Source organism: Euwallacea fornicatus, chromosome 39 (genome assembly GCF_040115645.1).
Source record: "Euwallacea fornicatus isolate EFF26 chromosome 39, ASM4011564v1, whole genome shotgun sequence".
Taxonomy (NCBI): Eukaryota; Metazoa; Arthropoda; class Insecta; order Coleoptera; family Curculionidae; genus Euwallacea; species Euwallacea fornicatus.
The window spans coordinates 83,423-108,498 of NC_089579.1; the positions used below are offsets into that span (position 1 = coordinate 83,423).

General features: G+C 41.0%; 2 protein-coding genes and 1 long non-coding RNA gene across 7 annotated transcripts in view; 1 reads left to right on the plus strand and 2 right to left on the minus strand.

Moving 5' to 3' along the window:
- Positions 1-24,449, minus strand: part of LOC136349669 (uncharacterized) — a 60,683-nt gene extending 36,234 nt beyond the window's left edge. The window contains exons 1-6 of one of the 4 annotated variants that reach the window (XM_066301371.1): positions 24,391-24,449; positions 23,955-24,336; positions 21,928-22,223; positions 21,720-21,867; positions 16,916-19,607; positions 16,315-16,869 (exon numbers count right to left, since the gene is read on the minus strand). In XM_066301371.1, coding sequence (XP_066157468.1) covers positions 22,172-22,223; positions 23,955-24,336; positions 24,391-24,406 — 450 coding nt within the window. In that variant the 5' untranslated portion in view covers positions 24,407-24,449 and the 3' untranslated portion in view covers positions 16,315-16,869; positions 16,916-19,607; positions 21,720-21,867; positions 21,928-22,171. Of the gene's footprint in view, positions 1-16,314; positions 19,608-21,719; positions 21,868-21,927; positions 22,224-23,954; positions 24,337-24,390 lie in introns of those variants that run through there. The other 3 variants (XM_066301370.1, XM_066301369.1, XM_066301368.1) reach the window with 3 other exon arrangements.
- Positions 3,414-7,613, minus strand: LOC136349668 (uncharacterized). 2 transcript variants are annotated; one of them, XM_066301366.1, is made up of 5 exons: positions 6,914-7,613; positions 6,478-6,859; positions 4,840-5,141; positions 4,632-4,779; positions 3,414-3,436 (listed from the first exon to the last, which is right to left on the minus strand). In XM_066301366.1, exons 1-3 carry the CDS (start codon positions 7,032-7,034, stop codon positions 5,093-5,095), a joined length of 552 nt encoding a protein of 183 aa, XP_066157463.1. In that variant the 5' UTR covers positions 7,035-7,613; the 3' UTR covers positions 3,414-3,436; positions 4,632-4,779; positions 4,840-5,092. The 2 variants fall into 2 exon arrangements, with proteins under 2 accessions (XP_066157463.1, XP_066157464.1); XM_066301367.1 differs by lacking the exon at positions 3,414-3,436 and having other exon boundaries at positions 3,591-4,779; positions 6,914-7,195; positions 7,350-7,613.
- On the plus strand, positions 7,620-18,252 carry LOC136349676 (uncharacterized). Its single transcript, XR_010733865.1, has 3 exons — positions 7,620-7,768; positions 11,343-11,618; positions 12,943-18,252. It is a non-coding gene; the product is annotated as an uncharacterized lncRNA (long non-coding RNA).
- Positions 24,450-25,076: the final 627 nt, after the last annotated feature.

Here is a 25,076-nt window from a genome sequence, read left to right on the forward strand (position 1 = left end):
GTGGCTGGCTACGGTCTTTTGTACTATTCCGACCGAACGTTCTAGAACGTCCTGCCGGAAGTTCTGTGGGAGGATTTTTCCGAAGGCCCTAGGGACCGGAAGATCGCTCTAGGGTACGTCGCACTGTCATCCTGACCGATTAAAGCTTGACGCGCCGCTGCAAAGAAGCCTGGGAAAAAACTTGCGTTTTTTTTCTAGACGAAATGGCGGACGGAAATTATTAAAAAAATCACAGAGTATAGGAATTTAAATGAGAAGGACGGAACAAAAATCGACGAATCCAGGGGGGTTACAAATTGGTACCGGAGAAGGCGAAATCCGAAGTTCCACCAATGGGGGGCCGTTCAAAAAGACTCCGAGTGTCCGGCTGAAAATCGAACGAAAGAGGGAGCACAAACTTCTCACTACTCCGACACTTTGACGAGAAACTGCGCGGCGAACTGTAATAACCATGAGGAGGTCGAAGTATCGGCAAATCAAACGGGAGGTGGATGCGGTAACCCGACTGAAAGATGAAAAATAAATAAATAAATAAATCCTGGCTCTGTTCGACGGAAGAATTCACAAAAGATAAACAGGGGAAGAAACTTAATCCTCCGCCTTCGTGGACGTTATATCCGGCGAGACAGTCCCAAATAGGCGTAGGACAAGAGTGGTAACCCAAGGTTTTTAGTGGGTTGGCGCAGCAGGCGTATCCCACACTATCCAACCGCCAGGACGCTAAGTCGGACGTCTTTTGAAGATTTCCCTCGTGAAAAAAGAAGGTATTTTGCAATTGGTCCGTTTTTCGTAGAGGGTACTTTGAATAGGTTGAAATACCTTGATTTGTTCCAGGCACAAATTATTCTAACAAACCAACAATTATAAATTAATTTAGGAGAGGTATGGTTTCAGCGAGATGGTTGTCCTACCTACAATACCGCTCCTGTTCGAGAATGTCTCGAGAGATATTTCCCAAACAGAGCGATAAGTGGACGGGGAACCACTGTATGGCCAGCAAGATTCCCTGATTCGAGTCCTGCAGATTTTTTCTTGTGGAGTTATGTCAAATCTACAATTTATAGATTTCAGGATGATAGGGCTAATCATTTTGATGAGTTGCGAATTGAAATTCGAAATTGCATGCAAGCTACTAGTCCAGAAACACTTTCAAGAGTGCGGCAGGCTTCTTATGATCGGCTCGGTTACCGTTCTGCACAGGGAGGGGGCTGATTTGAACGTTTAATTTAATTTAATTTAATTTAATTTTCATTAACAACAAATGTTCATTGTTTATTTATTTATTTATTTATTTATAGAATTTTACACTTACTTTTAAGTGTTGCATTTGTTTTCTTATTTAATTATGAGCCGGAAAAATTATTTGAAATAATTTTGATGGCAAACTTTAAATAACGATTAAGCGTCCGGCCGGTTAAGAGCGAGCAGTACTGCAAATGCAACTTTTTTTTATCTCTTACTGAATTTTGATTTGGAGCCTCCATTAGATGAAAAAAAATTAAAATTTTCACATCGATTTCTGAAAAACAAGTTACAACGAATGCAACGCCTGTGTTGTGTAATTGACCAAAGCGCCGGCGATCGTTGATAATGTCGGTGAATGCATGTGATCGATTAGATTTGCCAAAGTTCGAGGAAATTTTAAAAAATGTATGCGCTTCGAGAACAAACAGATGTGTTGCTCACATTGGGATTTTGTCAGGGAAATGATCGTGACTGTGTCAGAATTTATGCGGAAAGATTTCCGAATCGGCAAACTCCAAACTGGAAAATTCTTGCGCGATCGGAGAGAAACCGCCGCGAAGCTGGCAGCTTCGCTGCTCGACGTTATCTATGTGAGCGCCATGGAGCGCTACCGGTAAAACGGGAGGAAGAAATTTTGGAGAATCCGGAGCAGAATGCTCGTAACAGCATGAGAAGACTGGGGCTTCAACTTAATATACCAAAAACATCGGTGCATAGGACTTTAAGAGAACAATCAATCCGTCCCTTTGTTTTGTAACGTGGTGGAAAAATTGTACTTGTTCCATCCATTCTAACGGGTCAAGCAAATATTTTCTGTTCAAGGAACGCATACTTGTTATACCATTTCAGAATCTAGAAGAACGACGCTACTTTTTGAGCCTGTGGGCTTCAAGATAGCTGTACATCAATCGCTACACTAAGGAACAACAGTTACATAATAGAAATGGAGTTATCAGGAATCCGTTAAGATAAAAATGTTTTTTTTTTTTTTAATCCGAAGCGTACATGTAAGATCTATCGATGCGCTTTTGAACCATAAACATTGAGGAAACTAATACAGAAATTTTGCTTCTCTACTTGGAGTGGTGTAACAGTGATAGTACGAAATATCAAGTGATGTCAGTTCTTGTCGATTTTGAAAAAAGTGTAAATATCTCGAAGTCCACGATACTTTCGTTAAGATTTTTTTTATTTTTTTTTCGTTTTCTGACTTCCAAAGGATGGACCTTCCATCAGGAGAAGTATTGTCGAAGGTTTACGGGACACCCTGTATATTTTTTCCAAATTTTTTAGACATTTTGTTATCGTATCACTTCGATAGATGCGATTTATTATATTTGGGACTTTCCTTTTCATCGCATCTAATGTATCATCCAATTCGCAAACATATATCTCGTTTTTTAGATACTTCCGTAAAAAGGTGTCCGAAGGGGTGAGGTCTGGACTATTTGGTGGCCATGGAATTATTCCGTTTCTTGTTATCCATTCGTAATATTCCCCCGATTTAGGAAACCGCACACGAGATGTGTGCTGTAGATTTTCGATTAAATCAAAAAAGTCTTCATTTAAAAACCCTTAATACCGTTGACTCGTCGAATACCACATCGCACGACAAAATTTTTTCTGCCTTGGACTTTTACTTCTTTTATTAAATTTGGATTGCGGCTGGACCAAGTACGCCTGTTTTGTCTGTCAAACACACCGACTGTTGAAAATATTGCCTCATCTGTCTATAACACATTTTTAAAGAAATTTAGATTGTCCCTTTAGCGATTCAACATATAGTTACAACAATTTAGTCTGTTCTGAATGCGAATATCTGCTCATTTTTGCACAGCTGTAAACTTGTAAATTTTCATTTGCAAACTTCCAATGCGCAAAGAGGCATTGGGATTTTGCCTATAATATTATAGATTAGAATTATCAGACTTCTCCTTACATTAATTGGCACAATTCTTCTTTGATTTTTAAAGATTTCGTTTCATGCATTTTATTTTCAATTTTTTTAAATGTCTTCCTGCTTGGTGTATTCCTATTAGGATAGACAAGAGCATGCTCCCACTGGATTGAAAAATCAAAATTTGTTGTAAATAGTTTATTTCCCAGTTCTCCCAGTTCTTAAGTACCAAATTCGAGAACCTCCAGGCAGAGGCGTGCTGCCTTCTGAAGTCGTCTTTCACGCATCTGGTACCTAATTTATAAAAATGCGACCGTTAGGCGGGTACTTTTACGACGTACTTTTATTAAGATATATACGATACGCTTTCTCAACTTATCGTAAAGATATCCCAATTTTTAGTGCCGCAAAAGGGAATGAGCATATTTCCCCGCACTAAACGAACCTTTTACTTCTTGAGATGGTATGTTTATTGAACTATGCTGGGAAATAGGTTCTGCTGTACAGGAGCGTAGCTTAAGATCTAGAAATACGAATTAACCTACTTATTATCTATGAACAATAGGGCCTATTTCTTAACCATGCTATGAATTCCGTTTGGCAATTATAGAAGAAACGCTCCCAGAAGAAGGAACTTCCGAGAGGCAATCGAACACCTCTTATAACCGCACCCCCCAGAAAATCGAAATTTGCGGAGGTAAAGGCAATAGGATAACGCGAAAAAAAATGGAAAGTTCGTTGGAATAAAGGAGTTATGGAAGATTCGGCACGTCACTGCGCCCCACGTCCTGTTGAGCAGAGTTTATTCGTTGGCGAGTGTTTTGAAGAGTGGCATAAATCCATGTTGACGCGTCCGAGCATTATTGCACAATTCTTCCATCATCCGAGAAAACAACTCTGTTTCGTTTTAGTTGGCGCACCCTATATATTTGCTTGGACGAGTAAGAAGCCAAAGTTTGGATCATAATTGTAGTTGCTTTTTTTTTCTATTATAGTTTGGTGAAACAGGTGCGTGGTTTGTTTGACTGGGGGAGGATGAGAGATAAGAATTTGCCAAAGAGAATTGGGAATATGAGACTAGAAGAGAAAACAGGGAGGAAGGTGCCTGTCGGAGCTCGTGTCCCTGGCTTCTAGCTGGAGGACTATGTAGAAATGGAAGAAAACTGTAATGGTTCGGAAGGGAATCTGCAAGAGCTAGATCGTGGCTGTTGGAGAAACTCCAACATAAAGATCGCTCTCACGCAATGCTTTAACATCCGGGCAATAAATAACAATAGACGGAAAACAGAACCGTTTCTCATCTCGTCGCTTTAACAGCAACTTCTCTCCTATCTCGATTTCACAAGTTAGAATAAATCACTTTACCAACTTCTAACGCATCTCGTCGCAATAGAAATCTGTAGTTAATTATTTAATCGTCAACCAAACCCTGTATTCCAACTAGTCTGCGATTAAATTTAGTGCGATTCGTGTAACAGAGTTTCTGTACCTTCTCGAACTTTCGGTCCCCCATTATTACTTGACGGTGGCCCGTCTGGTCCTTTGTCTCAAGTACGAAACACCGCCGACGTATTTGAATTTTTCTTTGAGTGCCTAGTGAGGCAGTCGCCACCGTTAGGCAGGAACTCGGGAAGCCCCTGGGATAAACAGTGGCACTAATTAACACACGACATGTTTGTTTCTATTAGCTTTATTACAAATTTCAAATAGTCAGCCCCTTTTCTTAGGCCGAGTCAGCATTACCAGGGTCCTTTCTTGACTGCCTCCCTGTCTAGTTACCAACAAGAACCATCGTCCCTTATCGAGCCCTTCTTGGAATCGGGCACTGGGGTGATTGTTTTATGGCCTCGACATGGTCACATGTTTCTAGAGATTCCATTTCCAATGGTTAAAAATTGTGTGACTTCAACACACAACAGTTCGTGTTTTCATTTAGATACGAAACATTTATTACGATAGCGTTGACGTTCCGGAATCAACCGGACTATTGGAACTATTGCTACAAAATGAACAAAACCTAAATATACTTGTATACATATACAGGGTGACTCTAGATAAGTGGGACAAGCAAATGTCTTGAAATCGGGAAGATTACAAAAAAATGTTCAAACAAAGTCTTCTTTATTTTCGGGGCCTCAACTTTTTATGTCAATTTGTTTTTTCCAAGGTCACACCTTCACCTGTCCTTTGCGACAAAAATGTTTCAGGACGTAACACTTTTTATCGTGTTTTGACTCGGTTCTTAGAAACAGACAATTTGGAGAGAAAGAAAAACGTGAAACCGCTCAACCACTTCATCTGAATGAGAATTATCAAATTGGCGTATTTTACACGCACATAAATTTCATCCATTCCACGTAAGTCTGCATCAAGAATTACATGGTGATGATTTCCGAAATCGAGTGACTTTTTGTACTTGGATACAAAGAAGACTCCATGAAAATGCGATTTTTTTTTCAAATGTACTATTTTCTGACGAATTCTGCTTCACAAACCACGGTGAAGTGACTCGCCACAACATGCATTATTAGTCGGTTGAGAATCCACACCGGTTTAGTGAAGTGGAAAGTGTTGGATTCCCATCCACATTGCCATGTTATTTATGGTTAAAAAATTTGCCACTCCTTCTCGAAGAAGTTAATTCAGGGCAAAGGTTGACAATGTGGTTTCAACATGACGGTTGCCTCGCTCGTTATGCTAGAAATGTCAAAGAAGTTAACTGGCCAGCCCGATCGCCAGGTTTGACTTCAGCAGATTTTGTTTTGTGGGGTCACTTAAAACAAGTAGTTTATAATCGAGTACCAAATACTTCCAAAGACATGAAAATTCGGATCAAACACGCTTGTCGAAACATTACAACTGAAATGCTAGAAAATACCAAACAATCACTTCAAAACAGAATTGTTAAGTGCCTTGAACCGTAGGGGAACCACTTCAAACATCTGTTGGACTGAATTTTTTTATAATAAATTAAAATTCACTACAAAATTAATAAAAGTGTTAAAATAAATGAATAAAGTTTAATGAAATGTTTTTTATTTTGTTCCTGTAATTATGAATTTCGTTAATTTTAGCACAAAATGTTTCAAGTAAAAATATTTTTACTGCCAACAAAGAATTCGAATCTCCAAAAAAAGTTGAGTGTTACATTTGAAAAAATCAAATTGGCCCCAAATGACAGGTGAAGGTGACCTTGGAAAAAACAAATTGACATATAAAAGTTGAGGCCCCGAAAATAAAGAAGACTTCGAACATTTTTTTGTATTTTTCTCGATTTCAAGATATTTACTTCTCCCACTTATCTAGAATCACCCTGTATGCATGTAATTTCTCACCTAAACTGTAAAAATGTTTCCAATACTGCCACGAAGTTCTGCTTTTCTACCAGACTTGCAAATTGTAATGATACAGTGTCCCGTCCATGGAAGATGTAAAGCTCTACACTCAGTGTGTGTTCATCTTCGTCGTCCGATTCACCGTTATCAAATGCCGTTATATCGGTGTCTTCTAGACCAAAAAATATTTCCCCATTTTCGTCTCTGAAAGTAATATCAACGCCCTGATTAACTTTTACGAGTACGTCTGCCATTTCGACAGCCCCTCTTTGGAACTTCACAACATTGAAGCTCGACATTTTCTTCTTCACTAACTTAGCCTTCTGTCGTTCACGTTGGAACTGACGAAAATCCTTTATCAGTTTTTTCATATCCATTTTATCTAAAATAAAAACTATGTTCACTGGTTTTTATCACTGGTTCAATGCGTCCTAACCTATTCCGAATCCCATCGGCCGTCCGTCACTAATTCGTCTCGTCTGGTCCCAATAACAAGACCCAAGACGCACGCGTTGCATGTATAAATAGTTGCCTACTTTAAGTGCAGGATTGTTCATATAATTATGCGGTGCCTTCAGAATTGTTTGTCTGTCACGTGATCAACAATGTAGACAACCAAACATACAACGGTTGGCGACATTGTTCAGTTGTTAGAGTCGGGCTTATAGGAGTTTGTTCGTCCCGAGAGGATGTAGGAGAACGCAACGCGCAGTCGGTGCTAACGGGGTAATGGATGATTCCGTTACTATGCGTGCGCGTGGGAAAGAGCTAGTACCCAAACCCAACGAAGAAGCACATCTTGGGTACTGACTACTCATTTGTACTATTTAACTATTTTATTTTCACGTCTATTTTTGCTACTCTAATTTTACCCCGCCTGAACTCTCGACCTTCGTGTAGATGATGGTCGTGCCGTTTGTTTTTTGAAGCTGCCTAAGCCTCTTAATCTCCCGCGGCCGGCTTTCGTCAACAATGTCGGTGTCCTCTAGCTCCACCACAACTACCACTCATGTAAGTGTCACTTGTCAGTGCGGGTTCTCGAAGTGGACGGCTCTCGAGCGGACAGCGCACCACACTGGAAATGAATTCACTAAATAAAATCAGCTGACAATCCTTGTTTATCAGCTCGGGCCTTTGAGGGTTATGTTATTGTTATGATTAGATATTCTGCATGAACTTTACATTTATTTTAATCGTTATTTGCCAATAAAAACAAATCTGTTTTCCAAAATTTAATGCATTTTATACAAACAGATAACATAGAGAAAACACTAATTTTAAGTACTGACAAGTAAGTTAAAACTTAAGAAATTAGAACGATTAAAGTCTACATTTATCATCAGCGGTTCGACTCGATTCTCCGTTATATTGCCTAATTTCCACGTTTTGGTTTCTACTTTTCCCTTACATTGCTTTCAGAACGGCATTAAACGCACCTTGGTACGTTTGCAACCAGACAATAAAAAGAGATCAAAACAATGATGGACATCATGAAAGAACATGATATCGAGACATTCCAAGCAGTGGAGCAACACCGAAACGAACTGATCAGGAAAGCAACAGATTACACTCTGGAGCATGCCATTCTGCACAAAAGACCAAAACATCAGTTACAAGATAACGGATGACCATAAAGAACAGACCTGCATATGACCAAGCAAACATTTGCAGGCTAGAGGTAAAGACCAGAGCCATAAGGCTTCTTCCGCAATGATGAAAAAAAAAACCGAAATAGCCTGCCTGGTTCTTCTGACCCATCTTCGTTAAAAGCACAAACACATCAATCAAGTGAACGAAGAAAGAAGCGCCCAGACGGACAGAAGAGGGCAGAAGAACTCCACGTTGGGGAGGTAACTCCAGTCAAAAGAAAGGAGAGGTATCAAACGCCTCCCAGATAGGCAAGAAAAGGCCTAGAGCGAAAGCAGAGTAAAAAGCGATAGTTCCGCTCGACTCTGCTAGCTCACATATGAAACGACAGAAGTGCGCTCGAGAAATTCGAACTTTCAAACTCGAAATTCTTCGCTACACGGGGTTTTTTAGTGGGTGAAACCCCACACAGGCTCGTTGCAGGGGCACCAATATCGCCTTCTGGCAAGATTTTTTACCCCTTGGGTCGTGACCCCACAAAAAGAAAAAGATCATTTGCAGTACTGCTCGCTTGGTACGATGGACAGGGGGAGTTCTGCAACGTTGCCGACTCGCTCTTAAACGGCCGGGAGCTTAATCGTTATTTAAAATTTGCCATCAAAATTATTTCAAATAATTTTTCTTCTCATAATTAAATAAAATAAATGCAACACTTAAATGTAAGTGTAAAATTCCATAAATAAATAAATAAACAATTAACATTTGTTGTTAATAAAAAGTACATTAAATGTTCAAATTTGCCCCCTCCTTGTGCAGAACAGTAACCGAACCGATCATAAGAAGCCTACCGCACTCTTGCGAGTGTTTTTGGACTAGTAGCTTGCATGCAATTTCGAATTTCAATTCGCAACTCATCAAAATGATTAGCACTATCATCTTGAAATCTATAAATTATAGATTTGACATAACTCCACAAGAAAAAATCTGCAAGACTTAAATCAGGGGATTTTGCTGGCCATACAATGGTTTCCCGTCCACTTATCGCTCTGTTTGGGAAATGTCTCTCAAGACATTCTCGAACAGGAGCGGCATTGTAGGTAAGACAACCATCTTGCTGAAACCATACATCTTCTAAATTAATTTCTAATTGTAGGTTTTTTAGAATAATTTGTGCCTGGAGCAAATCAAGGTATTTCAATCTATTCAAAGTACCCTCAATGAAAAACAGACCAATTGCAAGGTCACCCAAAATACCTCCTTTTTTCACGAGGGAAATCTTCAAAAGACGTCCGGCTCGGTGTCCTGGCGGCTGGATAGTGTGGGATATGCCTGCTGCGTCTACCAACTAGAAACCTCGGGTTACCACTCTTGTCCTGCGTCTACTCGGGATTGTCTCGCGGGATATAACGTCGACGAAGGCGGAGGATTAAGTGTAGTTGGTTCGTAGTCGCGCGACGAGGTTACGTTCGGTGCAGTGTGGAAACAAGAAGCACAACGATCTGCCTCTTTATCTTCCCCTGCTTATCTTTTGCTAGTTCTTCCATCGAACAGAGCCAGGATTTATTTATTTATTTATTTTTCATCTTTCAGTAGGGTTACTGCATCCACCTCCCACTTGATTTGCCGATATTTCGACCTCCCGATGGTTATTACAGTTCGCCGCGCAGTTTCTCGTCAAAGTCTTGGAGTAGCCAGAAATTTGTGCTCCCCCTTTCGCTCGAGTTTGAACCGGACACTCGGAGTTTTTTGAACGGCCCCCCATTGCTGGAACTTCGGATTTCGCCTTCTCCGGTACGAGTGTGTAACCCCCCCCTTGAATTCGTCGATTTTTGTTCCGTCCTTCTCATTTAAATTCCCACATTCCGTGGTTTCTTTAATAAATTCTGTCCGCCATTTCGTCTAGAAAAAAAGACGCAAGTTTTTCTCGGAGTTCTCCGTGGAAGAAACCGACCAGAATTGGCTTTTCTAGATCCGACTATTTTTTAGGAAAAATTTTGAATGATTCCCCGTCGTCGGTTCTTCTGTTCGAATCGTCGCCAGTGTCGACTAAAACTTCCTCTAGGATCCGTCAAATTTTGTTCCGTCCTCGTCGTTTAATTTCCCAGACTCCGTGGTTTCTTTTGAATAAATTCCATCCGCCACTTCGTCTAGAAAAATTACAAGTTATTCCTAAAAATCAAAATCTTAATGTTTGCCTAGACATTCGGTTCACATTTTCCATTAACCAGCAATGAGTGACGACTGAATTAGCGTGACCTAATAATTGAAATGTCGATTCATCCGTAAAAAGGACGTTTTTGATGAAATTTTCATGATTATTGGCCCTTTCCATCATTGTTTCACAAAAAACCAGCCGTATCTCATGATCTTCAGGAAAGATTTGGTTCATTTTTTTCACCTTGTACGAAGTGTACCTGTTTTTCCTCGAAACTCTGCGGGCGGTGGTATGTGACACATCTACTCGGTTCGTCATTTCATTGAGGGACTGATCAAGATTTTCCTCAACACTGGCACAAACCGTGATTTCCTGTTCCTCCCTTTCATTGCTATCTTGTGGGGGGCGTTTATGATGCAGGGGCGAAACACATCCAGTCGTCTCGAAATTTTGAATGATAAGACGCATTCTGGTAACCCTGGGAACGGGCCGATTCTCAAAATGTCCTAGTTTTCTCTTCTAAGCAAAAACTAATACCAAACACATACATCGAAGTCCCGTTTCCCGATTTTTACTGTACACAAAAGAAGTCACTGTACCTACGTATGACTATGTACATGCACTGCGTTTGTAAATTACGCATAAATTCGTTGTTTTTCTGAAGAACGAAATTTTCCAAAAAAATCTTCGAACGCGTTAATTTTGCTTTAAAAAAGTGCTTTCTATTGATGTATCGTTTGGGCCAGTGGCGTCCGTAATTTTTTAAATTACAACCCCCGATTTGTTTCTTGCATTTGAAGGTCCGTTATATCTACTTTATGATTTATGGGAAATTCTTAGTACGTTACATAACAAAAATTTCGAGAAAATAAAATTCAAAATCCAAAAATGAACTACCTCATTTGAACACGAATACTTTGCTCGTGAGTCAAAAACAGTTCCTTGAGTGGCTTTTTTGCTGAATAAAATGTACTAAAAAGAGCAAAACAAATTGTAAATAATTACAGATTTTGTGTGTAAATTTTGGAAAATATTTCAAATAAAATTGTTCTATTTCTAGCAATAAAGTTGCATTCACCTACCGGGGGTTGCCACGTTTGACTCTAATTCCATTTATTTTCAGAATTGGCCTTAACTGTGACCCAAAGAATTGAAATTTTAATGCTGATGAGGTGCAGAGATCGATCACTACAAGAAGCGTGCGAGTTGCTTAATAATAACTACCCGGAAAGGCTCACGACGCAATCAACAGTTGGCAGGGTGTTAACGATCGACCAGGAAATGGAGCTCCTAAATTTAATGAACAGCTTAAATTAAATGTTCTTTTGACCGTGGAAGAAAATTCACAGAGTGGCGTTCGTCAGATTAGCGAAAATCTTCTCACCACATGTCTGCCAAGGTGAGTAAAATATTGAAGGTAAGAAAATGGCAACTTTTCAAATCACACCAGGTACAAGAATTAAGTGAAGACGACCCAGATCGAAGAATGTGGTTTTGCGAGGTTTCGATAAATATGAATAACCATCATCTACTTCTATTCCAAAAATGTCCTTTTCTCCGATGAGGCTACTTTCACATTAAATGGGTCAGTGAACGGTCAGAATTGCAGGTACTGGGCATCGGAAAATCCTCGATGGGTGGGAGAGGCTCGGAGTATTTTGGAAAAATTTACCTATGGAAGAATAATAAGAAGTCTTTTGCGAAGGAAATTTAGATGGCCTCCAATTCCTTCGATTTTCCCAAGAACATGTGGTTCCTGCACTGACAGACTTATTTCCGGATATAAACAACCCGAGAACGATTAACGCAAATTTATGCCTTCAACAGGACGAGGCTCCACGACATTATTGTGGTCATCGTTCGCGAATATCTTGATCAGGTATTTCCGAATAAATAGATTGAAAAATGTGGCATCGTCGAGTGACCGCCGAGATCTCCAGACCTCGATCCGTTGGATTTTTTTCTTTGGGGTCACCTTGAAAATGTAGTGTGCACCGGTCGACATTGAAGAGCGGAAAGACGGGATAAGAATTCAATGCAACGATATTGTACCGGAGGTTTTACACGGAATCCAACCAGGAATTGTTGACCCCCCAGGACGCTGTCGAATTCGAAATGGTGGTCAATTCGAGCATTTATTCAAATAAATTAAATAATTCATTTTCAAATTTCCGGTTTTATTTTCTCGAAGTTTTTGTTGCGTAACACACTAATATTTTCCCACAAGTCATGAAGTAGAAATAACGCACCTTCGCATGCCGGAAAAAAAGTCGGCGGTGTCGTTTAAAAAATTTATTGATGACGTCATATTTTGCATACGAGTGACGTCACTGACACAAACGACACGTCACAGAAGGTACTTTTTGAAAACAAAATTGAAGGAGTCGAGGATTTTTTTTTTGGAAAATTTCATTCGTGTATTTGTTCGTTTATGTGTTACACTCAAAAGTTTACATAATGTGTGCGTGAGGAACTATGTGCAATTAGATTTGTTCAAACTTTTAGATACGTAAAGGCGTATGTGCGTAACATACATAAGATGTGAAAAATATGAATTTTTTTATTATATTTTTATAGCGTACCTCCGGTTGCAGAGTACCCAATTTTTGCTCCCTACAGAGTACTTTACGACCGAAATTCGCTGTAATTATACTGTTAAATTTTGTATAAATTTTATTTAACATTTATTAATAGTGAAACCTAATTTTATTTATCTTTTGCAGATTTGTTCTAAATGAGAATGCTGAATTTGACAAGATTCGCATCTCAGCAACAGCCCAATCGAATCGTCTCTGACGTATTGTTACGACTGACGGACGGGCGTGGCAGGTAAAAGACGGTTAAAAAAGTACATAGAACACTCAACCGAGCGATTTATAGTTACTTTTAAGTGCAACGAGCGTTCTGGTACGTTTGTTCATGTTAATGTTTGCATGTTTGTTAGAAAATTGTTGAATCTGTTAGTAACTGGACCTTTAACTATACATAGATTTTGAAAGACTTGGAATGAAACAAGATTTGAAAACGTTCTCGGAACCGTTTCCATAATAAGTAGGGCGGAAACAAAATCACGCATTCCCCAACCTATCCGCGCCTTCCCTCTAGCCCCCAGCTGCCCCAACCTTGCAATTTTAAACGGCACCCCCCCCCCCCCCACTTGTAATACCTCATTTTAAAGGTTTTTTTAAACCGGTTTCCGATAGTATTAACTAACAACACGTTTGTTCAAGCAGTTATCGAAGTTTTATATTGAAAAAAAAATGTATAATGTAAATTTTCAGAATCGTATCGAAGGGCAGAGTAGTTTTTCAAATAATAATTTTCCTCTTTATTTAGAGATTTTGAAGAGTTTACACGCACATTTTCTACATTATAGACATTTTGTCCAGCAAAATTAGTAGTTTTCTTTATCCGGAGCTCTGCTTTCAGTCGTTCATTTACTTCACTTAGTTTTGCTACTGAGACCAATTAAGAAGGTTTCGACCAATATTTTTGACTAATTTTTGAAACATTGAGCATCAGCGTCGCTAAATGGTTCATTTCATTTTTTTTTCCACAATGGCGCGCACCATTGAGACCGCAATTGAACCTTTCATCGTTCGTGAGTTAGAAAGCCAGGGTGACATGCGAGGAAATGCGTCTTTAAACGAGGATTCGCTACATTTTCACCACTACGGGTTACCTTCTCACCACGTGGTTCCAGATAGGCGATCGCTAGATGACCACCGTTCAAATAAATGAGTTGGTTGACCGGGCGTTATATTGCGGCCGCCAAGTTGTCCAGACCTAACACCCGTTGACTTTTTTTACAGGGCCACCTAAAATCTTTTGCTTTTAAAAAGCAGCCCAACTCAATTGAGGTACTGCAAAAAAGAAGTATTTAGGCATGTCGGGCTATTTTAAGGCTCTGTTATTGTCAGGACAATGGCGGAAACCACTTTGAACACTTAATTAAACAAAAGGTAAATACAAACGTTCCGTTTCTTTTTTATTTACTATATTGCTACCTGCTGGGACAAATGCGACGTTAGTTAACACCACCCCAAAGCACTTTTAAAGAGCTTCAAAATGAGGCATTACAGGTGGGGGTTGCCATTTAATGTTGCTGAGGCCGGGAAGGGGATTAGTAAGTTCGTAATCTTGGTTCCCCCTATTTACTGTAAAAACGTTTTCGATGAATTTTTTCCATGTTTTTCCATTCCCGAGACGTGCCATTGCGAGTTATTGGCATGTCACCCTCTACAAGGGGACGATTGCGAGGGGCAAGTAACCCTTAGAATAGAGCACATTTTATTCGTTAACGTTAAATAAAACTTTTAATTGGCAGAGGTCGAACCAAACAACGTGATAGAATTATTCCGAATTGTAAATACATGTTATAGTTGAAAATAATACTGTATTATGCATCGCGGTTGCGAAGTGAGTTATTATGCCTCGCACGTCAAGCTTAAATCCCGAGGTGCGCAACACTAACGAATCTACGATGCGTCAGGCTTTAGTATTTCACAACCGCGCTGCATATGCGACTTTTTCCACTGCGAGACGTTTAATTGGGCGGGCATCCCCTCCTCTCACCCGCTCTTCCTCAAACCTCTTGCTCAGGATAGAGCGGATCTCCTCCCTTCTTCCCGTCCCTTCGGCAGGGTCAAGAGGACTTCGCCCCGTTACGCCTCCCTGACGCAGCATATTTCCACCTTAGTCCCGCTTTGAACCACCAGCTGCCTGACCATTTTCAGGGTGTCGCCGTAGATAGTCCTCTCCCCCTTCGAAACAAAGAGGACTTCTTCGTCCCTCCTGCCCCCTCCTGCTTGGGCGGGTGTAGGAGAGACAGTCACTCCCCCCCTTTATCCCCAAAAGGCATGCAGAGGAGAACCCTGAGGCCGTCTCCCCGATCATGCATCGCCGCTGCCTTTGAGACCAGGAATTCGCCCCCGACACCAGTGGGACGACTACCCGGATCCTCCCCTCCAACCTCATCGTCTGGAAGAGCGCCGGAAGCGCCCCCAGCACCTCTCTCTGACCCGTGCCTTTCAGTCTTCTGAAAAACACGAGTCTCTCTCTCTCGTTTTTGCTTTCCCGCTCTTGACCAGAGTGCTGGTCTGGCGCAAGAACGGGAAACTCTCCCCTCTCGCATCGTCCAACTCCCCCAGTTCCGGATGGACCTGCGAGACCTATCCCCGAGGTGGCTGAACTCTGCCCCCACAACTGCTACATCCGCTCTTAACCGTGCCCGAGGGGATCGCCCCATCTGTTGGCTCCGAGGATATAACAGTGATGTTGGAGGGGTTAACTGACTGAGGAAAGACAGGACGGACAATAACACAGATAGCAGGAGGACTAAAAGAAAACAAAACATTGGGTTACAGCTTCGTGAGGGAAGAGGTGTATTAAAAGGAAAAGTGCACTGAGGTGTTTATCCTGAAGGAGGCTGTGGACAGGTGTTTAGGCCAGGGGTTTTTAGTTTCTGCCTAACAGAATCGACTGCCTCACAAGGCACCCGAGGAGGTATCTCCCTTTCGCTGATGAGGTTTGTTACATTCGAAGGACCAGACGATGCTTCGTCTATTGAGGTGTATGGTTCCAAGGGTTGAGGAAGCAAAAAACTCCGTGGCACGAACTAATGAATTTACTTCACCCTACAGATATCACTTTACAACTTGCGTACACTACAGAGTTACCGTAGCTAATGAGTTGCCCGAGATCTGAAAAGGTTTACCTGTACGGTTGGTGTAAGGTTGTGCATGTGAGTTACGAGACAGAAGTTGGAGATAGAGAGGTTCGCGTTCACGGACCGACAATCTGCTAGAAACGGGAGAGAGAGCGTTGAGCGACAGACTTTGAGTACTTAGGGTTGTAATAGAGTTGAGTTTAGGGAAGAAGCTTCGTTCCGATCGCGATCACTTCTTTTCTTTTTCTTGTCTTCTCTCACCCGCCCCGATTTTTAGCCTCACAAGGAAGGTGAGGCTGGAGGGAGTTCACCGCGATCAGCCCTTGACCAATCCCAGCCGACACCACCCCTTGGTTCGTGGGAAACTTTCTTTTTCCATTTCTCCGCGGTCAAGCCCAGATTGTTGCCAGAAACAAAGGTATAATAATTAACACAGTATTAATTATTTTATTGATAAAGGTGTGATTATTATAAAAAAGAAATTGATCCCGTTAAATAGTGCTCACTCGGATGATTGTTGGAGCCGGACTGACTTGTGATGCCGTTTTGCTTGATAATCATTCCACTGAAAAATAATCAAACAACAACCGCTTTAGATTTGCCGAAATAAATAATCGCACTGTGGTGTTTTAATGCCGTAATCAAAAGAGACTTATCTTAAGTATAATAACTAAAAAAATCTAATTGTCATTAGAGTTGTATTATTCAACAGATACCAGTCTTCTGAACCTGAGCTGCAAGAAATACTCAAAAATCAACAAGGAACGTCCCTACACCTCAAACAATGTAACATACCAGGTTCTGACATTCTCATCTTCTGTGATGACAATGGTGCAAAGATTAGATCCTCCATTACAGAATCTCAGAAGAATGATCTTCAGCAAGTTTCACAATCTCTCACACCCAGGCATTAGGAGCACAACTAAACTCATCTCTTCTCATTTTGTTTGGCCTGCTATGAATAAGGATATCCGCAACTGGACTAAGGCCTGCATTGATTCCCAGAAGTCTAAAGTCCACCAACACACCTTAATTCCATTCAAGCAGTTCCAAATTCCAGGTGCTAGATTTCAAGTTGTGAATTTAGACATAGTTGATCCACTGCCCTCTTCTAACGGGTTTGCATATTGGCTAACATGTATTGATCGATTTTCATGTTGGGCTGAGACATTTCCCATGAAGGATATGACGACCGATACGGTTGCCAAGACCTTCTACAGCAATTGGATTTGCAGATTCGGTTCTCTCCAAAAAATCATCACGGACCAAGGGCAACAGTTCAAAAGCTCCCTTTTGGCATCTCTGGCATACTACTGGGCTGTGAACAAGCACGTTCCACCCCATGACTAATGGCAAAGTGGAAAGTTGGCACTAAACTCTGAAGGCAGCAATAATGGCCTATCCAACAGAGCGTTGGACGGAGGTTTTGCCTACAATCTTGCTGGGTTTACATGTTACGTTGAGAGATGAAATTGGTGTCTCACCAGCAGAGATGCTTTACGGAACTTCCCTATATCTGCCTGGAGAATTCTTCGAGTCCGTGCAATCCAATGTAGACCCCACTTCATTTGTCGCTCAATTGAGACAAAAAATGCAACTCCTGCAACCGGTTCCCTCAAGCAACCACAGTAGAAGGAAAATCTTCATTGCGCCGGAAATAGATATCTGTACGCACGTCTTCGTACGTAACGACGCAGTTAGGAAACCGCTCCAACCCCCATATGAAGGTCCCTTCCCTGTAAAAAGCCGTGCTGATAAGTATTTCACCATCTTAATCAACCACAGAGAAATCAACATCTCTAAGGGCCGTCTCAAACCGGCTTTTATCCTAGCCCAAGATCCTACCTCCCGTGATCACTCCTATACCGACCCAAAACCCCTTCACGACACAGACAAGTGGGTACGGTTCGTCTAGCGCCAGAGTCCGATGCTAAAGCCTTTAGCATGATTCCAATTATAATTTTTAGTAGCTTTAGGCCTTCTGGTAATAATTTTTAGCACAGGCACAATGTTAAAATAAATTTTGTACTCCGTATCTGGGAGGGAAGTGTTATGGAGAAGCCGGCGGCGCGTCAAGCTGTCAACCGTCAGACTATGACAGTTTGACGTGCACCACAACAATCTGTCGGTTCCCTAGGAGATTTAAACAGCTGGCGAGAAAACGGCCTCCAGATCTTGCGGCAAGGCGTTCCAGAACGTTCAGCGGGGGGGGATAAATGGCAGGGCACCCTCGTACATCTGCGACGCTTCTTTTCTCCCTACACGGTGAAACCTGGCTCCCACAATTTCCTGTTAACAAATTCTAACAGCACACATTTAGGCATAAGTTTATTATGTACTACATAAATATATACATTCACAAGTACCGATAACCACTCTACATCCTGCGAACAATCGGATAGTGAAAGCCCTACGACCACTATCCGACATAAACAAGAATTGTCAGCTGATTTTATTTAGTGAATTCATTTCTAGTGCGGTGCACTGTTCGCTCGAGAGCCGTCCACTCCGAGAACCCGCACTGACAAGCGACACTTACACGAGTGGCGGTTGACGAATGCCGGGGGCAGGAGATTAAAAGGGTTAAGCAGCTTCAAAAAACAAACGGCACGACCATCATCTCCACGAGGATTGAGAGTACAGGTGGGGAAAAATTAGAGTAGCAATAGTAGAAGTGAAAACAAAATAGTACAAGTAGTACAAAAGGGTACTCAGTACCCAAGGTCAGTTTCTTCTTCAGGTTTGGATACTGGCCCTTTCCCACGCTCACGCCTAGTAACGGAATCATACATTACCCCGTTAGCACCCAAATTTTCTTTTTGGAGATTCGAATTCTTTGTTGGCAGTAAAAATTTTACGGACGAATCGACATTTCCATTATTAGGTCACGCTAATTCAGTCGTCACTCATTGCTGGTTAATGGAAAATTTGAATCGTATGTCTGGACAGACATTAAGATTTTGATTTTTAGGAATAACTTGTGATTTTTCTAGACGAAATGGCGGACAGAATTTATTCAAGAAACCACGGAATCTGGGAAACTAAACGACGAGGACAGAACAAAACTCGACGGATCCTAGAGGAAGTTTTAGTCGACACTGGCGACGACTCGAATCGAAGAACCAACGACGGGGGACCATCCAAAATTTTTCCTAAAAACATAGTCGAATCGAGAAAAGCCAATTCTGGCCAGTTTCTTCCTCGGAGAACCCTGGGAAAAACTTGCGTCTTTTTTTCTAGATGAAATGGCGGACGGAATTTATTAAAGGAACCACGGAGTGTGGAAATTTCTCGAGAAGTCCGATAAGAAATTTCCACAACAATCATGAATGGGCCGAGGAAAACCCGTACCAAGCTCCAGAAGTTGATTTTCAACGCAATTTTTCTTTGGAGCTGTGGGCGATTGGCCAATTGCATCAACATTTCTACCAGAAAGACTTACAGGCGCAGTTCATCATAACTTTTTAGAACAGTCGTTACCTGAATTCCGTAAAGATATTTCCATCGGCAACCAAAAGTGCCACATGATTTATCCCCGATGGAGCACCAGCGCATTTTAGTAGGATCGCTCGCGAATTTCTAATGGAAACATGTGGAGATCGCTGGACTGGTCGTGGCGGACCTCACTTGTGGCCAGCTAAATCCCCAGACTTAAACCCTCTGGACGACTTCCTGTGGGGTCGTTTAAAATCATTAGTTTACACTGATCCAATGGGAAACCTGGAAGATTTGAGAAATGGCATAATTAATGGGTGCGATTCAATAGAAAACAGTCGTGGTATTTTTGAAAGAGTTCGTCTGTCGGTAAGGAAAAGATTAAGTGCATCCGTCCAAACTGACGGCAGTCATTTCGAAGGATTATTGTGGCTTTTAGTAAACTTCACGAAAAACGTTTATCGCCCTGTATCTAGGAAACGAAGCATTTTTCCTATCGTCCTAATCGTCAATGGGTCAAAACCTTAAAATTACTCAGAGAATGGCCCCCTAAATTTTTGCCTAACATTTAGGAAACACACTGTGTATTACGTGCGCTTTTAAGGGGCCTTAACTAGTATCGATCATATTAAAAACTATCAAATTCTACCAAACGCTTTAAAAGTTATTTAACAAAAACCGACGTTCAGTGGCGTATCTTAAAAACGGGGAAAAAATCAAGGATAACTCTGCAGCAAAAAGTCTAATAAAAAAATTGTTTAAATAAAAGATATAAATTTTTTAAGGGTCCACGAGGATTTGCAAGAAATACGGGGTCGCTACTTGAACAAAAAGTTTACTCTTGAAATGACGTTTTGGCTAAAAGTCGCCATCTTCGTGGCACATGACCCCCCCCCCCCTTCCGGACAACTTTCATTTGAAACTTTTTTCATATAATTTTTTTGAGCAATCTTCAATCACAGCTTTAAGGGGGACACCCTGTATACAGGTGCGTCAGATGAGACTGAAGGAGTAGCAGCTACTAAAAAACTATTAAAGAACCTAATGAGAGAGCATTTGAAGGAGGGACATTGTCTGTTTACGGACAGCTTTACTTCACTGTACCGGGACTTAAGGGCAAACAGAGAGGACAATCCTGAAGCTGTTGTCAGAACAAAACTGCAGACGGGACGGACAAGGGCAGCATATCGAGACCTGTATAATGACTGGACAACGGAGGGACAGAAGAGAGTTACTCCGCATATCGTCAGGGTTTTCCATCGACTTGGTGCAAACACCAAATGAAAAAGGGAACATTAGGGACAAACCTGAAGCTATTGCAAAGTGTAACGAATACATGGGTGGGACTGATCGTATGGATCAAATGATTTCGTATTATCCCCACGTTCGAAAATAGTTGCGTTGGTACAAAAAAGAGGGAATTCACATGTTCCAGACATTTTTATATAATTCTTTCCTCCTCCGCAGGAAAAACTCCAGAAAACGTTTGTCATGCCACGAATTCCGTTTGGCAATCATAGAGGAAACGCTCCCAGAAGAGGGACCTTCTGAAAGGCAATCGAACACCTCTCATAACCGCACCCCTCGGAAAATCGAAATTCGCGAAGGTAAGGGCAATAGGATAATGCGAAAAAAATGGAAAGTTTGTTGGAATAAAGGAGTTATGGAAGATTCAGCACGTCACTGCGCCCCATGCCCTGTTGAGCAGGGTTTATTCGTTGGCGAGTGTTTTGAAGAGTAGCATAAATCCATGTTCACATGTCCGAGCATTCTTGCACAACTCTTTCATCATCCGAGAAAACAACTCTGTTTCGTTTTAGTTGGCGCACCCTATATTTGCTTGAACGGGTAAGAAGCCATAGATATGTGCCAAAGTTTAGATCATAGTTGTTTTTTTCCGGTTTGGGGAAACAGGTGTGTGGTTTGTTTGACTGGAGAAGGATGAGAGATAAGAATCTGCCAAAGAGAATTGGGAACATGAGACTAGAAGAGAAAACAGGGAAGAAGGTGCCTATCGGAGCTCGTGCCCCTGGCTTCTAGCTGGAGGGCTATATAGAAATGGAAAAAAACTGTAATGGTTCGGAAGGGAATCTGCAAGAGCTAGATCAAGGCTGTTGGAGAAACTCTAACATAAAAATCGCTCTTACGCAATGCCCTAACATCTGGGCAATAAATAACAATAGACGGAAAACAGAACCGTTTCTCATCTCGTCGCTTTAACAGCCACTTCTCTCTCCTCTCTCGATTTCACAAGTTAGAATAAATCACTTTACCAACTTCTAACACATCTCGTCGCAATAGAAATCTGTAGTTAATCATTTAATCGTCAATCAAACCCTGCATTCCAACTAGTCTGTGATTAAATTTAATGTGATTCGTGTAACAGAGTTTCTGTACCTTCTCGAACTTTCGGATCTCCATTATTTCTTGACGGTGGCCCGTCTGATCCTTCGGCTCAAGTACAAAACCCCTCCGGCGCATTTGGATATCTCTTTGAGTGCCTAGTGAGGCAGTCGCCACCGTTAGGCAGGAACTCGGGAAGCCCCTGGCTTAAACAATGGCACTAATTAACACACAACATGTTTGTTTCTATTAGCTTTATTACAAATTTGAAATAGTCAGCCCCTTTTCTCAGGCCAAGTTAGCATTACCAGGGTCCTTTCTCGATTGCCTCCCTGTCTAGTTACCAACAAGAACCATCGTCCCTTATCGGGTCCGCCCCTCTTCTTGGAATGGGGCACTGGGGTGATTGTTTTATGGCCTCGACGTGGTCACAAGTTTCTAGAGATTCCATTCCCGATGGTCAAAAATTGTGTGACTTTCATTTAGATACGAAACTTCACAAATATTTATTGTGAGAGTGTTGAGGTTCCCGAGTCGGTTGGGTTATTGGAACCATTGCTACAAAATGAACAAAACCTAAATATACTTGTATACATGTACAGGGTGACTCTAAATAAGTGGGACCAGCAAATATCTTGAAATCGGGAGGATCTACAAGGAAAATGTTCAAACAAAGTCTTCTTTATTTTCATCCATACCACGGAAGTCTGCATCAAGAATTACATGGTGATGATTTCCGAAATCGAGTGACTTTTTGTACTTGGGCACAAAGAAGACTCCATGAAAATGCACATTTTTTTTCAAATATACTATTTTCTGATGAATCCTGCTTCACGAACCACGGTGAAGTGACTCGCCACAACGTGCATCATTACTCGGTTGAGAATCCACGCCGGTTTCGTGAAGTGGAAAGTGTTGGATTCCCATCCACATCGCCATGTTATCTATGGTTGAGTCCGTTATATGTTAAATGTCTCAAAGCAAAACTCATAAAAGTATCAAACCGAAAGGGCGGTTCTGCGTTTGATTAGAAGAAACATAAAACTGACCCACGACATGTACCACCTAGTATGTTAAATAAATATCAGCGACTCGACCATTCGCAGAACTCATGAATTGACACATCAATGGCAAAATCCCATTAAGGTACACGTTTGGATCACTTTCACCCTGAAAATCCTGACCCATGGGAAGGTACCCACCAGGGCCCGGATTGGTCAACGAAGAAAAAGGAGGGTGATCCAAACTTAACGAGGTCGGGAAACCAGAGAAGAAAATACAGTTTGTTTTTACGAGAAACACACAAACGGTTTTTCCTCACCTTATAACCATTTTTTTTGTACTATTCAACCTTTAGAAACTAATAGAGACATTTGTTGACGTTAAGTAGTGAAGTTTCTCTCGCCCATCGTCCTGCTTTTTCGTGGCGGTATCCACGTATAAAATAACACCCGGTATCAGAGTATTCTTCCCCGGGACTCCGACAAAAGACAGCGTAGGTACATATCTGATTGGGCCATGTTTCTTTTATGCAAACCTGAATGCAGAGAAATATCGTCATTTTTTGTTAGAAAATCTGCCACTCCTTCTCGAAGAAGTTAATTCGGGGCAAAGGTTGACAATGTGGTTTCAACGTGACGGTTGCCCCACTCATTATGCTAGAAATGTCAGAGAATTTTTAAACGAACGTTTCCCACAAAAATGGATTGGGTGCGGTAGTGAAGTTAACTGGTCAGCCCGATCACCAGATTCCTTTTGTGGGGTCACTTAAAACAAGTAGTTTATAATCGAGTACCAAGTACTTCCAAACACATGAAAATTCGGATCGAAAACGCTTGCCGAAACGTTACAACTGAAATGCTGGACAATACCAAACAATCACTTCAAAACAGAATTGTTAAGTGCCTTGAACCGTAGGGGAACCACTTCAAACATCTGTTGGACTGAATTTGTTTATAATAAATTAATAAAGTTTAATGAAATGTTTTTTATTTTGTGCCTGTAATTATGAATTTCGTTAATTTTAGCACAAAATGTTTCAAGTAAAAATATTTTTACTGCAACAAAGAATTCGAATCTCCAAAAAAAAAATTGAGTGTTACATTTGAAAAAATCAAATTGACCCCAAATGACAGGTGAAGGTGACCTTGGAAAAAACAAATTGACATAGAAAGTTGAGGCCCCAAAAATAAAGAAGACTTCGAACATTTCTTTGTAGTTCTTCGCAGTTTAAAGATATTTGCTTGTCCCGTTTATCTAGAATCACCCTGTATGTATGTAATTTCTCACCTAAACCGTAAAAACGTTTCCAATACTGCCACGAAGTTCTGCTTTTCTACCAGACTTGCAAATTGTAATGATACAGTGTCCCGTCCATGGAAGATGTAAAGCTCTACACTCAGTGTGTGTTCATCTTCGTCGTCCGATTCACCGTTATCAAATGCCGTTATATCGGTGTCTTCTAGACCAAAAAATATTTCCCCATTTTCGTCTCTGAAAGTAATATCAACGCCCTGATTAACTTTTACGAGTACGTCTGCCATTTCGACAGCCCCTCTTTGGAACTTCACAACATTGAAGCTCGACATTTTCTTCTTCACTAACTTAGCCTTCTGTCGTTCACGTTGGAACTGACGAAAATCCTTTATCAGTTTTTTCATATCCATTTTATCTAAAATAAAAACTATGTTCACTGGTTTTTATCACTGGTTCAATGCGTCCTAACCTATTCCGAATCCCATCGGCCGTCCGTCACTAATTCGTCTCGTCTGGTCCCAATAACAAGACCCAAGACGCACGCGTTGCATGTATAAATAGTTGCCTACTTTAAGTGCAGGATTGTACATACAGGGTGCGCCAACTAAAACTAAACAGAGCTGTTTTCTCGGTTAATAAAAAAGTTATGCAAAAATGCTCGGACACGTCAACTTTAACGTGGAGGGGGAAGATTTTTTATTAGATATTTACGGTGGTTGCCTTCACCCCCTGGGCAGGGGATGAACCACCCCTGGAATTTTAAATGGGAAGGGGGGTCGAGTTATGCATCAAATTAAAGGTTTTTTGAAGGGCTTTATGGTGATACCAAAATGTCTTACTTTCGAACAACCACTGATGGATGAGTAAAACCATTATTTCTTCATGAACCACACTTAAAGCTAAAATCATGGATTTTGTTAGGTAATAATAATGGGTTTTATGAATTAAAAAAAAATTAAATATTATAATCAAATTAACATTTATTCTTTTTCTCTATTGAAGTTAGATGCGATTTAGTCATTTTTGATAAATAATTCAAAATGAACAAAGTTTAATGTTTTTTGCTGTACTAAAAATAAAATCCTTATCAACAAGTTCTTGCCTGGAAGTATCGAAAACATCGAAAATTAAACCCGTTTGGTTTGTGACTCTCAG